This window comes from Oryctolagus cuniculus, chromosome 10 (assembly GCF_964237555.1).
Source record: "Oryctolagus cuniculus chromosome 10, mOryCun1.1, whole genome shotgun sequence".
NCBI classification, from domain to species: domain Eukaryota; kingdom Metazoa; phylum Chordata; class Mammalia; order Lagomorpha; family Leporidae; genus Oryctolagus; species Oryctolagus cuniculus.
Window position 1 is genome coordinate 114,434,099 of NC_091441.1, and position 17,418 is coordinate 114,451,516.

General features: G+C 47.4%; 2 protein-coding genes across 3 annotated transcripts in view; one reads left to right on the plus strand and one right to left on the minus strand.

Annotated features, from left to right (window-relative positions):
* IFT122 (intraflagellar transport 122) overlaps positions 1–10,647 on the minus strand; it is an 87,486-nt gene extending 76,839 nt beyond the window's left edge. The window contains exon 1 of the mRNA XM_070051073.1: positions 10,523–10,647. The gene's annotated coding sequence lies outside the window, so the exon portion shown is untranslated. The remainder of the gene's footprint in view (positions 1–10,522) is intronic.
* Positions 120–16,797, plus strand: MBD4 (methyl-CpG binding domain 4, DNA glycosylase). 2 transcript variants are annotated; one of them, XM_008260403.4, is made up of 8 exons: positions 120–423; positions 1,699–1,923; positions 2,348–3,204; positions 8,229–8,303; positions 8,916–9,050; positions 10,508–10,657; positions 11,140–11,243; positions 15,601–16,797. In XM_008260403.4, the coding sequence occupies exons 1-8, from the start codon at positions 335–337 to the stop codon at positions 15,676–15,678; spliced, it is 1,713 nt and encodes a 570-aa protein (XP_008258625.2). In that variant the 5' UTR covers positions 120–334; the 3' UTR covers positions 15,679–16,797. The 2 variants fall into 2 exon arrangements, with proteins under 2 accessions (XP_008258625.2, XP_051707699.2); XM_051851739.2 differs by lacking the exon at positions 15,601–16,797 and adding an exon at positions 12,347–12,712.
* The last annotated feature ends 621 nt before the right edge of the window (positions 16,798–17,418 follow it).

Genomic DNA, 17,418 nt, shown 5'->3' on the forward strand with positions numbered 1-17,418 from the left:
CGAGAAAAGCAGTAAAAGCGACGAAGGGAGCCCAGAAGGCGTTAAGCGCCACCAAGGCGTGCGCCATTGGTCGAGACGGGTAGAGGGGGCGGGACGTTTTCCCCGATAAAGGATATGATTGGCGGAGCCGTGGAAGTGGTAGTTATGGAGGCGGGGGCGGCCGGAAAGCAACTGTGTAGTCTTTCCCGCGTTCATTCACTACATTCAGACTGGTTTTATCTCAGCGGCCTGAGGGGCAGAGGTTTTTACCTCTTGCTTCTCTTCCGCTCCAGGGCCTCGTAGCTCTCGGCCGTGGGTCGCAGCTGGAGCCCGCTTTGAGGGTGGCACGGCTGAGATGGAGAGCCCGAGCCTGGGGGATGGCGGAGCTGCCCCTGCGGTCTCCTGTAGCGAGCGCCCAGCCCCAGCCCAGCCCTGCGACCTCGGGCAAGTGACTGTCCCCTTTCGGGCCGCCCCTTCACCCTTGTAAAATGGGAGCTGGCGAGTAGGCGGGGTGGGCCTTTCTGGGCTTGAGGTACTGAGAGCTGGGTCAGCCCAGGGTGCGCCCCGCTTCCGGCCCCGAAGCGACTGGGGGAGCTGAGGGAAGCGAAGAGGCGCCGGGAGAGGTCTCCCGTTCGACCCGGGCCGCGGGAGCAGCAACGGGAGGCGTCCGGGCGTGCGTGTGCTGTGAGGCGAGGGTGGCCTGCCTTGTTAGGAAACGCATCCTCAGAACCGCGTCGGGGGAGGTCTTCCCGCCAGCATCGAATGCTGAAGTGGCTTGCTTTTGGGCACACGGCTAGGAAATGGCAGAGCCGTCGGTGTGGCGCGGACTGCGCAAGGTTTCTGTCCCCTCTCCTGGGAAATGCAAACTGTGGCTTCCATTAGAACAGCCCAGTCCCCAAACTATTTAACCGTGGTTCTCACTCTGGTTAGTCACTGGTTGCTGCTTAGTTTCCCTGTTTGTAGAAAAGAAGTTGGGTTAGTTGAGCAGTGGAGACGGATCCAGCGTTTAAAATGTGTGAGTCAGTGAGTAGGATGCACTTGACCGAAGCTTTTCGGGAACGGCACAGGGGAGAAGTGTTAGGCTAAGGTGTAGTGGACCTGGGTTCTGGTATCAGTTGTGCAAGTCACTTAACTTGCCTCTCACCCACTTTCATCGGTGAAATGAGAGTAAACGTTACCAATCTCACAAAGTTAGCATCATGAGGATCAAGAGTTAAAGAGATTGCGAATTCAAAATCAGAAATTATTTATTTTAGGAGGCTTGCAACATCTGGTCAAAATGAAAGACACTTTGGCCCAGAAAAACACACATATTATAGGTAAAATGTGTACCTCGTTTATTTGCAGAGGGGAGCTGGTGAATGGAGGTGATCACTCACTGAGTGCTTCAAGGGTTTCTGTTAATCCTGGACTCAGCTGTTGGTTCATATTCTCAGACTTAGACCAAGTGCCACCAGAAATCTCTATAACAGCCTTATTGGATGATTAGCATTTTTAATAGGGGTTTCCCATACTTTAAAACTCATGTTGGAGGAGAAGAAACTTCTGTGGTGGACAAGAAGATAACCTGTTGAACAAGACTGGTTCATGCTAACTTTAATCTCTCCGATTTTAACCTGAATAATCCATATGGATTCCAGACTGTCATGGGTTGATATGGAATAAGAAAAAAGGGAATCAGTTTTAAATGAGTTAATCACTTGTGTGTTGTTTTTCCAGGGATGATGCTGTGAGATTGGAAAGAGCGGGAGAAGATGAGAAACAAATGGTGGTAAATGGAAGCAGTGCGTGTAACCCTCTGCTGCCAGAACCCATTGCTTCTGCTGGGTGTGGTGGCACTGCAGTGACAGAAAGCCCCAAGTCGGTTCCATGTGGATGGGAAAGAGTTGTGAAGCAAAGGTTGTCTGGGAAGACAGCGGGGAAATTTGATGTGTATTTTATCAGGTAAGCTCACGAGGCCGTAAAGACACTACAGCACAATAATTTTGTCTTGAGAGGTCGTGAGAATATACAACAAACATCTTGGCTTATATCTTTTTTTACCAAAAACCATTGAGTATTCTGTTCTTTCAGTGTCATTGGTTCATTGTATCAGGTGATTCAGGGACATTTACACATTTCATCTCCCCTACTATCTGAATAGTTAATGAGGAGGTTACATTTACGTGATATTTATAAATTTACTTTATGCTGTTATAGAAGATACCATTTTAAAGTGCTTGTTAGCACTTTTTTATTTTTCTTTTTAAATGAGGAATGCTCATTACAACATTTGGAAATGATGAATTAGAAATCTGAAGCGTAGTCCAGTTCTTTTGAACGTCGCTATTTTTACTAGCATTGAGTTTCATTCAGTGTCGTCTTCTAGCCCCCAGGGACTGAAGTTCAGATCCAGAAGGTCACTTACTAATTATCTGCACAAAAATGGGGAGACGTCTCTTCACCCAGAAGATTTTGATTTTACTCTGGTTCCTAAAAGGGGCACCAAGTCAAGAAAAAAAGATTGCAGCGTGGCAGATCTCACGTCTCAACTGCAGAACAGCAGGAACGTTTCAAACTGGAACCTCAGGACACGAAGCAGGCAGGAGAAGGATGAGTGTCCTCTGCCAAGTGCTTGTTCCGAGTTGCAGGGTAACAGAGGACTCTCTAACCCTGCTTCCATTCATCTGCCTTCGAGAGAAGATGAGGGTGTTCACGATGTTGCCTCTGGAAAAGGCAGAAAGTCCAAAGGAAAGGAGACTGTGTTAAAAGGAATTCACATTAAGAAAACTAAAAAAGGGTTCGGGAAGAATCGTTCAGATTCTGTTCAAAGTAGTAGGAAAAGAAACGCCGTGTGTAATAAAGCAGGCGCTGAGAGAGAGCCTGTTCCGCAGGAGGGTGAGCTTGAGAGAGCGCTCTGCGTTTCCGATGCCAGGGCAGGCAGCCAGCCCCTCGGTGTGACCAGTGCTGAAAAGAGCCTTATGAAAGAAAGATCAAGTTCAGAATCAAGTTTTCATCTTGAACAGTTAACTTCTGGAGTCACAAATGAATTAGGTTCGACCAAAGAAGCAGAACACAGTCAGAAGCATGAGGATACCTCTTCAGAATCAGAGGGAATCAGAACAAAAGGAGACACTGGGGGGAGGAAGGAGCATTTGCATGCTGACATTTTAAGATGTGGCGCTGAAATGGACAGCAGCTGCTCACAAACCGAGACAGACTTGACTTCTGAGAAAATACTTCAAGGTATTCAGTGCTTTAAAGTGCTATTAGACGTTACGTGATGAGGAGTGTAGACTCCCAGGTCTTGTATTTCCGGCCTATGCACAGTTAAGATATGGGAAGAGAGCCGAGAAATAAGGCCACATGGCAAATATAGTCTACTCGCTCCTAAGGCCTTGTCTAACTGATTTTCAAGTCCTTCCCTGTGGCAGAGAGAGGATCAGCTGGTTACTGCCATGGTGCCTGGGCAAAGGAGAGTTTTCCCTTTAACAGCTGCCACGTCCTCTCCCCAACGTAGCAGGTGGGGCTGGGCTCCCTTCTCAATGGCTGTTTCCTTTCTTCCCGTTCTTTTTTTTTTTTTTTTTTTTTTTAAGATTTATTTGAAAGTCACAGTTACACAGAGAGAGAAGGGGGGTTGTCTTCCATCCACTAGTTCATTCCCCAATTGGCCACAATAGCCGGAGCTGCACCAATCTGAAGCCAAGAACCAGGAGCTTCTTCTGGGTCTCCCATACGGGTGCAGGGGCCCAAGGACTTGTGCCATCTTCTACTGCTTTCCCAGGCCACAGCAGAGAGCTGGATCAGAAGTGGAGCAGCTGGGACTCGAACCGGTGCCCATATGGGATGGCAGCACTGCAGGTGGCGGCTTCACCCGCTGTGCCACAGCGCTGGCCCCTCTTTTTTTTTTTTTTTTTTTTAAAGATTTATTTATTTGAAAGGCAGAGTTACAGAGAAAGAGAGAGAGGTCTTCTATCTTCTGGTTCACTCCCCACACACACAACGGTTGGAGCCAGGCCAATTCGAAGCCAGGAGCCAGCAGTTTCTTCCGAGTCTCCCACACGAGTGCAGGGCTCCAAGCAGTTGGGCTATCTTCTTTCCTAGGCCATAGCAGAGAACTGGATTGGAAGTGGAGCAGCTGGGTATCGAACTAGGTGGCAGCTTTACCCGCTACACCAAAGTGCCAGCACCCCCATTCTCTTTCCAGCTGGTAATCTTAAGACTTGAAGATTAAAAAGGCTTTACATGTGGAAAACTTGGAGCATGCACTTTGGTTCCTGAACTGCTCAAGACTAGTCAGTGTCCTTTCCTCACACCCCTCTTCTTACTTACTACTTATGAGTGACTACCAATTTCATTTTGTGCATATCATAGTCATTTTTAGCTTCTATTATAATGTAATGCTTCCCTAAAATGCCTTGGCACTCTAAATAATTCAGAAGTATAATCACATAGTTCATCTATTATTTGTAGTGTGCTCTTAATACAGAATTGAGAGCTTAGCAGTTCTGCTTTTATAATACCTCAGTGAATAAGAGATAAAAAAAGAGCCCATTTGAGCAGCCCTGTATTAGTAATTTATTATGCCATTATGGTATAATGAATAACTCTTTAAAGAAGAATAGTAATTTTACTTAAAACCCTATGGGAAAACAACCTGAACAAATTGGTGGAACAGGGGTGACACTTGATTCTCGCTGTGTCCCACCCGTGGCTTTGTGTCTCCTCAGAGACTGGAATTTTTCTGCCTTTAACAGAAAATGGCCATGTCTGCCTAGGGACTGTGTAAAAACTGAGCTGCTTAAAGAAAACTTTGGAGTTTGTGTAGACTGATTACTATTATAATGGGAAAATGTAAATATTAAAAACATACTTTTATGACTAAGTTGGAAAGAATCCTATTCATCCTAAATTTAACCAAGTCTAGCTCTCAACATACAGTGAAGTACTCCTGGGTTACTTGATGTCCGCTGGAGTAGTAGACTTCCCATTGGCCTAGGTAGAAATTGCCAAGTAAACTAGCAATAAAGAAGGCTAATTGGTGATTATTTATAGGAACCTGCAGAAAAAGTTAACAAGTAGCTAGTAAAAGCAGTCTGCTTAGTTCTCTTTTTTTACTTCCTGCTGGGCTTCCTATTCAAACTAGAGAAGCAGGAGCTAGCACTGTGGTGCAGCGGTTAAGTTGCCACTGTGACAGCTAGCATCCCATATCAGAGCTTTGGTTCCAGTCCTGGCTGCAGCACTTCAAATCCAACTCCCTGCTAATGGGCCCAGGAAAGCAACAGAGAATGGCCCAAGTACATCCCTGGGCATTGTGGCCATCTGGGGAGTGACCTGTAGATAGAAGATCCCTCTCTCCCTTGTGCTCGCTCTCTCTCTGCCACCCCCTACTATCTCCCACTTTCTTTGCCTGTCACTCTGCCTGTTGTATAAATAAATCTTGGCTGGCGCCGCGGCTTACTAGGCTAATCCTCCCACCTTGCGGCGCCGGCACACCGGGTTCTAGTCCCGGTCGGGGCACCAGATTCTGTCCCGGTTGCCCCTCTTCCAGGCCAGCTCTCTGCTATGGCCCGGGAGTGCAGTGGAGGATGGCCCAAGTGCTTGGGCCCTGCACCCCATGGGAGACCAGGAGAAGTACCTGGCTCCTGGCTTCGGATCAGTGCAATGCGCTGGCTGCGGCGGCCATTGGAGGGTGAACCAACGGCAAAGGAAGACCTTTCTCTCTGTCTCTCTCTCACTGTCCACTCTGCCTGTCAAAAAAAAAAAAATCTTTAAGGGGCTGGCACTATAGCTCAGTTGGTTAATCCTCCGCCTGCTTCCCAAGCATCCCGTATGGGCACCAGTTCCAGTCCTAGCTGCTCCTCTTCCAATCCAGCTCTCTGCTGTGGCCTGGGAAAGCAGTGGAAGATGGCCCAAGTGTCTGGGCCCTGCACCCGCATGGGAGACCAGGAGGAAGCACCTGGCTCCTGGCTTCGGATCGGCAAAGCGCGCCGGCCGTAGTGGCCATTTGGAGAATGAATCAATGGCAAAGGAAGACATTTCTCTCTGTCTCTCTCTAACTCTGCCTGTCAAAAAAAAAAAAAAAAAAAAATTTTTTTTTAAAAAGTAGCAACCCTCACTAATCCTGTTTTTCACATCTTTAATATTATCAAGTAAAATGAGAAGTGAAAACAATGGCTTCATGCTATACAAATGTCAGATATTCAGATTTTCAGGGTATAGCTAAAGGAAGTATTTAAATGTGATGATTTTAGAAATTTGAGAAGTCTGATAACACCAGTTCCTGGTAGGTAGAATCTCCCAGTAGATAGTGGTCTCAGGTGTTCCAGGGTCCAAATCTTAGGTTTTTCTTGGAACTTATATTTTATCTGTATCCCGTTTTTGGTTAATATAAGTGTTCACAGAAGAAATTTTGAGCAATAGGGAAAATTAAGAAAAATTATCACTGAGCAATAATGATTATAACATTTTTTTTTAAGATTTATTTATTTTGAAAGAGTTGGGGGGTGGGGAGTAAGAAAGGATCTTCGATCTACTGGTTTATTCCCCATATGGCCACGACAGCTAGGGCTGGGCCAGGCGGAAGCCAGGAGCCAGGAACTCTGTCCGGGTCTCCCACATGGGTGGCAACAACTTGGGCCATTTTCCATTGCTTTTCCCAGGCCAATAGCAGGGAGCTGGACTGGAAGTGGAGCAGCCCATGAACCAGTGCCCTTATGGGATGCTAGTTTCACAGGCAGAGGCTTTACTTGTTATGTCACATTGCTGTGCGCCCCCCAATTTATTTATTTATTTATTTTTCATTTTATTTGAAAGGCACAGACACAGAGATTTTCCATCTCCTGATTCACTCCTTAAATGCCCACAACAGCCAGAGCTGGACCAGGTTGAAGGGAGGAGCCCAGAGCTCCACCCAGGTCTCCCAGGTGGGCAGCAAGAACCCAAGTACTTGAGCCATCCTCCTGCCACTTCCTAGGGTGTGCATCAGCAGGAAGCAGGATTGGAAATGGAGTAGCTGGGACTCAATCCAGGCATTCTATTGTGGAAAGTGAACATCTCCAGTAGTAACTTAACTACTGTGCCAGTTTTCCATCCTTAAAAAATATTTTAACAAACCCTTGTAGAAATGTGTCACAGTTTAACATATTCTAAACTGTACCTAATTTTCAGTGCCATGAGCTCCAAACATAAATCATAGAGAACAGAGTGGTTAAAGGCATAGACTCAGGGCTGGCGCTGTGGGGTAGGGGGTAAAGCGGCCACCTTCGGTGCTTGCATCCCATATGGACCCTGGTTTGAGTCCCAGCTGCTCCACTTCCAGTCCAGCTCTCTGCGGTGGCCTGGGAAAGCAGTGGAAGATGGCCCAAATCTTTGGGCTCCTGCACCTGCATGGGAGATCCAGAAGAAACTCCTGGCTCCTGGCTTTGAATCAGCACAGCTCCCTCCGGCCATTGTGGCCATCTGGGGAGTGAACCAGAGGAGGGAAGACCTCTCTCTCACTCTCTCTGCCTTTGCCTCTCTGCAACTCTACCTTTCAAATAAGTAAATAAATAAATAAATCTTAATCAGAAAAAAAAAGCCTTGGGACCTTTCCCAAGGTGGTCAAAGTTTATATATAGGGCTGGCGCTGTGTCACAGCGGGTTATTGCCCTGGCCTGAAGCACTGGCATCCTATATGGGCGCCGGTTCTAGTTCCGGCTGCTCCTCTTCTGATCCAGCTTTCTGCTATGGCCTGGGAAAGCAGTAGAAGATAGCCCAAGTCCTTGGGCCCCTGCACCCACATGGGAGACCTGGAAGAATCTCCTGGCTCCTGGCTTAGGATCGGCGCAGCTCCGGCCATCGCAGCCATCTGGGAAGTGAACCATCGGATGGAAGACCTCTCTCTCTCTGTCTCTGCCTCTCCTCTCTCTGTATAACTCTGACTTTCAAATAAATAAATAAATCTTAAAAAAAGGGGGGGGGGGGCCATGGACTTTGGCCAGACTGCTTGGGTTCGGATTTTAGCTCCGACTGTTAACAGCTATGTGACTTTGGGCATGTTACTTAATTTCTCTGTGCCCCAGTTTTCCTTGTCTGTAAAGTAGAAATAAGAAATAATCTTGTAACTTGCTCACAGATCATGAGGATTCAGTTGGTTAATTTATGCCAGTGATTACAGTAGTGCTTGGGAGGCATTTTAGTAGCTGTGGTATTGTTATCATTTGCATCCCTGCATCTTTCTTTAGGCTGAACCATAGATTGTGTGAACAGTGTTCATTCTTCCTTTTCAGAAGACACCATCCCACGAACACAAATAGAGAGAAGAAAAACAAGCCTGTATTTTTCCAGCAAGTATAACAAAGCAGGTATCCCTTTCACAGAAAGAACATCAGATTTTTTTTTTTACTTTTATTTAATGAATATAGATTTCCAAAGTACAGCTTATGGACTACATTGGCGTCCCCGCCCCCATGACTTCCCTCCCACCCGCAACCCTCCCCTATTCCCGCTCTCTCTCCCCTTCCATTCATATCAAGATTCATTTTCAATTTTCTATATATACAGAAGATCAGTTTAGTATACATTAAGTAAAGATTTCAACAGTTTGCACCCACATAGAAACACAAAGTGAAAAATACTGTTTGAGTACTTGTTATAGCATTAAATCTCAATGTGCAGCACATTAAGGACAGAGATCCTACATGAGGAGTAAGTGCACAGTGACTCCTGTTGTTGACTTTACAAATTGACACTCCTGTTTATGGCATCAGTAATCTCCCTATGCACCAGTCATGAGTTTCCAAGGCTATGGAAGCCTTTTGAGTTCTCCGACTCTTGTCTTATTTAGACAAGGTCATAGTCAAAGTGGAAGTTCTCTCCTCCCTTCAGAGAAAGGTACCTCCTTCTTTGAAGACCTAAGAACATCAGATTTTAAATATATTTCCAGTGTTCAGTCTTGATGCTGTGTGTTTGTTCAGCTCTTAGCCCCCCACGACGCAAAGCCTTTAAGAAGTGGACACCTCCTCGGTCACCTTTTAATCTCGTCCAAGAAACGCTTTTTCATGACCCATGGAAGCTGCTCATTGCGACCATATTTCTCAATCGGACCTCAGGTTTGTGAATTATTTTCACCTTTGTGGGAAGCAACTGGGAGCAACTCGGACTAGACTAAGTTACTAGAATTAAGACTTATTCTATGCATCTGCTCTCCCACAATATGGCGCTGGGAGAGGAGGAAACAGCTTCTACACAGCTGCCTCCAGTTCAACCAATAAACAGCAGGACCTGCTCCTGATTGCAGGAGAGCAGCGTACTCAGCGTGTGGGTAGCAGAGTTGGGATTGGCGGAAGAGGACTATAAAGGAGGAGAGAGACAACATGCACCAGGAACATCTAAAGGGAACACCTGAGCAGCCCCCGAGAGAGCCGGCCGGCGGTGTGCCGCTCCCCCGCGGAAGTGGGGAAAGTGGCAGGGGGAACCGCCCTTCCACGGAGGTGGAAGGGACGGTAGCCAACCCGGGAAGAACCAGCAGCAAACCCGGGGAGGGCCGAGCAGACGAAAGAACAGCGCAGGGTCCTGTGTCGTTCCTCCATGAAGACGGGGAGCGACATAATGGTGCTGTGACTCGGATATGAAGCCTAGGCAGGGTTCAGTGTTGTTCCTCCACGAAAAGGGGGAGCGACACACCTTGTCCTCATAGAGAGTGTAATGAGGAGGAAGAGTGCTGAATAGATTAGGTGGCCTGGGTACAAGGTCCATTCCAAGTCTGTGTGACCATAGGTAGGCCTTAGTCTTTTAGCCTTCACAGTCCTCACCTGTGAGAGGTTAGATTGGATACTGCCCAAAGCTTTTCCAGCATTAAGGGGCAAATGTTCTTTGAAATCAATTTTGGCCATCAGTAAAACTCTTACCATTTTTCTGTCCTTGAACATATATAAAGGCCTGTGTTTCATTGGCTGCACCTTGTATTCTGTATGGTTCTGCACTGGTTATCTATCAAAATGATTATCTAAAAGTAATCTCACACAAGACCAGGTTTCAGAACTGTTAGCTCAGTAGATGACTAGTATTAGTATTGTACTCTTTTTTTTTTTTTTTTTTTTTTTTACAGGCAGAGTGGACAGTGAAAGAGACAGAGAGAAAGGTCTTCCTTTGCCGTTGGTTCACCCTTCAATGGCTGCTGCGGCCGGCGCGCTGATCCGATGGCAGGAGCCAGGTACTTATCCTGGTCTCCCGTGGGGTGCAGGGCCCAAGCACTTGGGCCATCCTCCACTGCACTCCCTGGCCACAGCAGAGAGCTGGCCTGGAAGAGGGGCAACCGGGACAGAATCCGGCGCCCTGACCGGGACTAGAACCCGGTGTGCCGGCGCCACAAGGCAGAGGATTAGCCTAGTGAGCCACGGCGCCGGCGGTATTGTACTCTGAAAGTAGTTGTCTGTTCAGGTAGTGGCTTCTTGTCAGTGGTTAGAAAACAAAAACCTCTGGATGAGATTTCTAGATGAAGATGTACCTGAACTTAAAGACAGCCTATGGGACCTCTTGTACTCATTTGGTTATTTTTACTACTCAGGCAAAATGGCAATACCTGTGCTTTGGGAGTTTCTGGAGAAGTACCCTTCAGCCGAGGTAGCGAGAGCCGCGGACTGGAGAGATGTATCAGAACTCCTCAAGCCTCTTGGTCTGTATGATCTTCGAGCAAAAACCATCATCAAGTTCTCAGGTGCTTTCCTATAAACCCAAAGGAAAAAAACATAGATTTCTACCTATCTAAAAAAGCCATGCCTTAAACTTTAATGTCCTTGGAGGCTCCACTAATAGAGGTTATTCTGCTCAGGCACAGAAGGCTTAAAAACAGGGTCCTTGCCCCCAAACCACAGTCTCCCACTGACCTAACCAATACATATCTCCCTGGCATTGGCTCAGAACACGTGGACAGAATTAGGGAAAGAAGTCAGTGAAGCAGAAAGGCCAGTCCTGGCCTCCAGGGTGTTACCACTGTCTAGTTAGCACAGCACAAGACAGTGGTCAGGAAGAGGCAAATCGAGGTAAGGAACCGCGAGAATTCAGAGGGAAGAACTGAGGGTGTGGAGAGAGAATCCTCCCGTCCCTTTCTGCTGTCCTGTGTGCCTGCCCCACCACCACACATTAGGGAAGGTGTCTTTCTGGAGGCTGACCTGACATGCAGGATGTTGTATTCCTCAGATGAGTATCTGACAAAGCAGTGGAAGTATCCAATTGAGCTTCATGGTATTGGAAAATACGGCAATGACTCTTACCGAATTTTTTGCGTCAATGAGTGGAAGCAGGTAAGGCCCACTGCTAGCCATAATGTCCAGCATGTTTTGTGTCTGCATCCAATTAGATGTCCTGACCTCTTAGGTAAGAAATAAATCCAGCATTGTAGCTAAAACTCTTCGTAGGACACAAGAGCTATTGTAGTCAGAGGCACTTTTGTTCCCAGCTTAGAGACCAGCAATGGGGTTTTTGGCGGCAGAGAAAGGAGTCACAGGCTCTCCTGGGTCCGTAAAGACTCATTGGTATGGCCTCTGACTGACCTCACTTTTTTTTAGATTAGACCTTCACTTTTTTTTTAGATTATTTAATTTATTTATTTGAAAGACACAGTTACAGAGAGGCAGAGGGAGTGAGAGAGCTCTTCCATCTACTGGTACATATCTCAAATGACTGCAATGGCTAGAGCTGCACTGGTCCAAAGCCAGGAGCTTCTTCCAGGTCTCCCACACAGGTGCAGGGGCCCAAGCACTTGGGTCATCTTCTACTGCTTTCCCAGGCCATCATAGCAAAGAGCTGGATCAGAAGTGGAGTAACTAGGACTTGAACCAGCACCCATATGGGTTGTTGATGCCGCAGGTGGAGGCTTAGCCCACTATGCCACAGCGCTGGTCCCTGTTTTTCACGTCTGGCCCTATTTCTGTCTCAGCCTGATGTTTTCCTCCTGTCAGAAGTATACCACTCGAGGGAGGTGGGCAAGTTTGGGCTCAGATTGTGTATGTTGTGGGGGTCTCTCCTGGTGATCTCAGGCTGTTTTGGGGGTAGCTGATTCCTACTTCAGCTACCATTTTACAGACTATGCCCACCCAGAGGCATCCTGATGGCATCCTAGCAGATGGTGTGTGGGCTTTTCACTGCCCTTTTGGCCTGTGACTCACAGGTAATGCATGGAGCCAACAGTCTGGTCAGGGCTGAACTGAGGACAGTGGCCCTGTCCCTGCTGCACCAGAACTATCCACTGTGACCCACCTAATCCATTTAATCTCAGGGTCAGTGACCTCTTAGAAGATAAGCCATGGGGCTGGGGCTGTGGCATAGCAGGTAAAGCTGCCACCTGCAGTGCCAGCATCCCATATGGGCGCCGATTCGAGTCCTGGCTGCTCCTCTTCCAATCCAGCTCTCTGCTTTGCCCTCGGAAAGCAGTAGAAGATGGCCTAATTCCTTGGGGCCCTGCACCCGTGTGGGAGACTCAGAAGAAGACCTTGGCTCCTGGCTTTGGATCGGCACAGCTCTGGCCATTGCGGCCAACTGGGCAGTGAACCAGCAGATGGAAGACCTCTCTCTCTCTCTCGCTCTCTGCCTTTCTCTCTCTCTTCGTAACTCTGACTTTGAAGTAAATAAATAAATAAATTTTCAAAAAGAAAAGAAAATGAGCCATTAATACTTGATTAGTGTCATCGCTATCCCACACTCCACGACATGCTGAGGATCAGTGCTAAATTGAAAAGTACTCATAAACTGTACAGAACTACCTTAATGTAAGACAAAATTTTATTTTTTTTTATTTATTATTTTTGACAGGCAGAGTGGACAGTGAGAGAGAGAGACAGAGAGAAAGGTTTTCCTTTTGCCGTTGGTTGACCCTTTAATGGCCACTGCGGCCAGTGCACTGTGGCCGGCGCATCGCGCTGATCCGAAGCCAGGAGCCAGGTGCTTTTCCTGGTCTCCCATTCGCGTGCAGGGCCCAAGGACTTGGGCCATCCTCCATTGCACTCCCAGGCCATAGCAGAGAGCTGGCCTGGAAGAGGGGCAACCGGGACAGAATCCGGTGCCCCGACCGGGACTAGAACCCGGTGTGCTGGCGCCGCAAGGCGGAGGATTAGCCTAGTGAGCCACGGTGCCAGCCCAAAATTTTATTTTTAAGTGTCGCTCCCCCTCTTCGCGGAGGAACAACACAGGACCCTGCGCTGTTCTTTCGTCTGCTCAGCCCTCCCCGGGTTTGCTGCTGGTTCTTCCCGGGTTGGCTGCCGTCCCTCCACCTCCGTGGAGGGGCGGGCCCCCCTGCCACTTTCCCCACTTCCGCGGGGGAGCAGCACACCGCCGGCCGGCTCTCTCGGGGGCTGCTCAGGTGTTCCTTCAGATAGATGTTCCTGGTGCATGTTGTCTCTCCTCCTTTATAGTCCTCTTCCACCAATCCCAACTCTGCTACCCACACACCGAGTACGCTGCTCTCCTCCAATCAGGAGCAGGATCAGCTCCTGCAGGTTATTGGTCGAACTGGAGGCAGCTGTGTAAAAGTTGTTTACTCCTCTCCCAGCGCCATATTGTGGGAGAGCAGATGCATAGAATAAGTCTTAATTCCAGTAACTTAGTCTAGTCCGAGTTGCTCCCCACATTTAAGATGAATTTATTTACCTATTTTAAATGCAGAGCACGATAGACAAAGAGGCAGAGATGGAGATCTTCCATCTGCTGGTTCACTTCCCAAATGGCCAAATGGTTGGGGATAGGCTGGGCCTAAGCCAGGAGCCAAGAACTGCATCCTGGTCTCCCACGTGGCTGGCAGAGGCCCAGGATTAGCAGGAAGCTGAATCAGAAGTGGAATAGCCAGAATTTGAACTGCCACCCTGATATGGGATGCCAGCACCGCAAACAGCAGTTTAACTCACTGTGCCTGCCACCATCCCGGCCCCTGTTTTTATTTTTTGATTGTTTATTTTGCAAAGCAGAGAAGCAGGTAGAGAACTCCTGTCTGCTTGTTTACTTCTCAAATGCCTGCAGCAGCCAGGGGACTGGGCCGAACTGAAGCTGGGAGCCAGGAACTCAGCCGGGGTCTCATGTAGATGGGAGGGACTCGGTCCTTGAGCTGTCACTTGCTGCTGCCTCCAAGGGTGCACATTGGCAGTCAGCTGGAGTCATAGGCAGAGCCAGCAGGGCAGGCTTTGTGGGTTAAGCTCTCCCCTGCAGTGGGCATCCTGTTCTGTTTCTGATCCAGCTCCCTGCTATTGCACCTGAGAAAGCAGCCAAAGACGGCCAAGTCTTCGGGCCACTACACCCACATGGAAGACTGAGATGAAGCTCCTGGCTTCTGGCTTCAGCTTGCCCCAGAACTGGCTGTTGCAGCCTTTTGGGGAGTGAGCCAGTTTGAGTTATTTGCCTTTCAAATAAATAATTTTTTTTTTTTTTTAAGAACAGAGCCAGGACTTGTACCTGGTTACTTTGATATAGGATATTGGCACAGGCAGGATCTTCACTCCTATGCCAAATGCCCACACCATTAAGTGTAAAGCTTAATTTAAACATTCAAGAATTCCACTATACTAAGTATTATCACACACTTCAGTCATTATCATACTGTTCTTCACCAAACCTTTAAAACTAAAGTATTAAAAAATTTATTTTTAAAGACTTTTTAAAAATTTGTTTAGTTGAGGCCGGCGCCGTGGCTCACTAGGCTAATCCTCCGCCTTGCGGCACCAGCACACCGGGTTCTAGTCCCAGTCGGGGCGCTGGATTCTGTCCCGGTTGCCCCTCTTCCAGGCCAGCTCTCTGCTGTGGCCAGGGAGTGCAGTGGAGGATGGCCCAAGTCCTTGGGCCCTGAACCCCATGGGAGACCAGGGTAAGTACCTGGCTTCTGCCATTGGATCAGCGCAGTGCGCCGGCTGCGGCGGCCATTGGAGGGTGAACCAACGGCAAAGGAAGACCTTTCTCTCTGTCTCTCTCTCACTGTCCACTCTGCCTGTCCAAAAAAAAAAAAAAAATTTTTTTTTTTTGTTTAGTTGAAAGGCAGAGTGACAGAAAGAGAGGGAGAGACAGAGAGAAAAAGGGGTATTTTGTCCCCTGGTTCACTTCCCAAATGGACACACAGCTAGGGCTGGGCCAGGTTGAAGTCAGGAGCCTGAACTCCACTCAGATGGTCTCCCACATGGGTGGCAAGGGCACAAGTACTTTGGGCCTTCTTCAATTGCTTTCCCAGGCTTATTAGCAGGGAGCTAGATCAGATGTAGAGCAGCCAGGACATGAACCAGTGTCACACGTGGCAGTTTAAACTGCTGTGCCAAAATGTGGACCACTAAAAATGTATTTCTGACTAACTTACATAAGACCTCTGTTGGGCCGCCTAAGCCTCTGCCTCATGTCCCAGCTGCTTCTCTTCCCATCCAGCTCTCTGCTATGGTCTGGGAAAGCAGTAGAGGGTGGCCCAAGTCCTTGGACCCGCATGGGAGACCCAGAGCAAGCTCCTGGCTCCTAGCTTTGGGTCAGCCCACCTCCAGCCCTGGCAGCCATTTGGGGAGTGCACCAGTGAATGGAAGATCTTTCTCTGTTGCTCCCTCTGTCTGTAACTCTGACTCTCAAATAAATAAATAAAATCTTTAAAGAAATGAAAAAAAAAAAAAAAAAACTTCTTCTAATGTGTTGTATTTCTTCCAGGTGCACCCTGAAGACCACAAGTTAAATAAATACCATGACTGGCTCTGGGAAAATCATGAAAAATTAAGTCTGTCTTGAAACTAAAGTTTTCACATTTATCTGTTATGCATTGCTTTGCACTTTCCATTAGCACAGCCAGCCACTTTGCCAGGCATATAGATTTTAATTAGCCCAACTAGAAGCCCAGTTGATATGTTCCCCCCCCCCCCTTAATTTGAGAGACAAAGGATCATAGGGAGAACTTCATCTAGTATTTCATGCCCCCAGCTCCCACAGTGGCCTGCGCCAACCCCAGGAACTCCATGCAGGTCCCACATGTGGGTAGCAGGAACCCAGACACTTGAACTATCGCCACTGCTTCCCAGGATCCGCAGCAATAGGAAGCTGGAATCAGGAGCTGAAACTGGGAATCAAACCCAGGTACTCTGATAGGAAACATGAGCACCTTAACCACTAGACTGAACACCTGCCCCCTGGTGTTTATTTTCTTAATGTTGTATCACGGGTGGATCTTTGTCACTAAATGTGTTAGAACGTATTTTTAAGACTTAAAAAAATAATGTAACAAATCCCTAAAATGTGTATGACTTTTTCAATAATGAAATGTGATATGAAGTTGAAAAGCTTTATTCTAAACCATTGGTAATATAAAGCAGATTTATATCAAGCCTGCTAAAGAAAAGATTAGACTTTCTGTTCTTCTGTAGAAAGTAATATTACACAATTGTTACATGAAGGAGAGTGTACAGTCCAACATGTAATGAAAGGTTTTATAAAGTATATTAGGCAGTTAATTAATAAAAATATTTTATTTTTAAAAAAAGCTAACCTGCAAAGAAAAAAAAGATTACTTTAGCATTTGTGTGTTCTTGATGACTCCACACTGACTTTTAGATTTGACCCCAGCATCCATTTAATAAGCTGATGTGAAAATCCACTTGAAGCCCCATTGCATCGTGCAAGCTATGGCTCATACATGGTACCTTGACGCTTTTGTGAAAATTCATCTCTCATCTTCAGTCAGAAGGTGAGACCTTGTAAGCTTTATGCCATTTTTATTATAGAAGTTGTAGTTATAGTTCACATACTGAAATATTTACCTTAGAACTCAGCAAAGAAAAAAAATTTTAACTATTGTAGTTGCCATTCTAAGGTATAGTTCGAAAATTAAATTGATTGAATAAATGAAACAAATCACTTGGTGGGGAAGCTGCCTTTGTTGTATTGTGTGAACAGAATCAGGATGGGTGTGACACAGGTCTGCTTGGCTGTTTGCACGTTAGTGAGCACGTGTCAAATTTTAGAGAGGGGTGGATTTTGACCAGAGAACAGGAAAATTGGCTGCAACTCCCATTCTGTGTAACAAACATCCACTAAATAATTTCCCTTCACATTTCCCTTTATCAGATGTTAAAGAGGTGTTCTTGAAATGCAAAGCCCTGTGCAGGCACAAAGCTGAAAAGGTTCTGTAGGCCCTCACTGGAAGTGAGAAAGTAAAGGGAACAAAAGGGGTAAGGTCGAGGGAGCAGGGGTCAGACACCCAAACATGGCAGCTAAGGAGAGAGAGGGGCTCCTGAGCTCCCAGGCCACAGCCAGTGTGGAGTTCGGGCCAGCTCAGGGCACCAGGTGGTTGTGTGACAGGGCTGGCTGTCAGATCCCCTCCCCTGCCATCTCCATTGTGAGAGCCCGCAGCCCGTTGCGCAGGTCCCAGGCCTGCCTCTTCGCCTTTACTGCAGGTGAAGTTGCCTCACCTCTGTATGTGGTTCCTCATCTCCTTAAAATGGGGCAGTGGTGCCTGCCGCCCAGAGTCATTGTGGT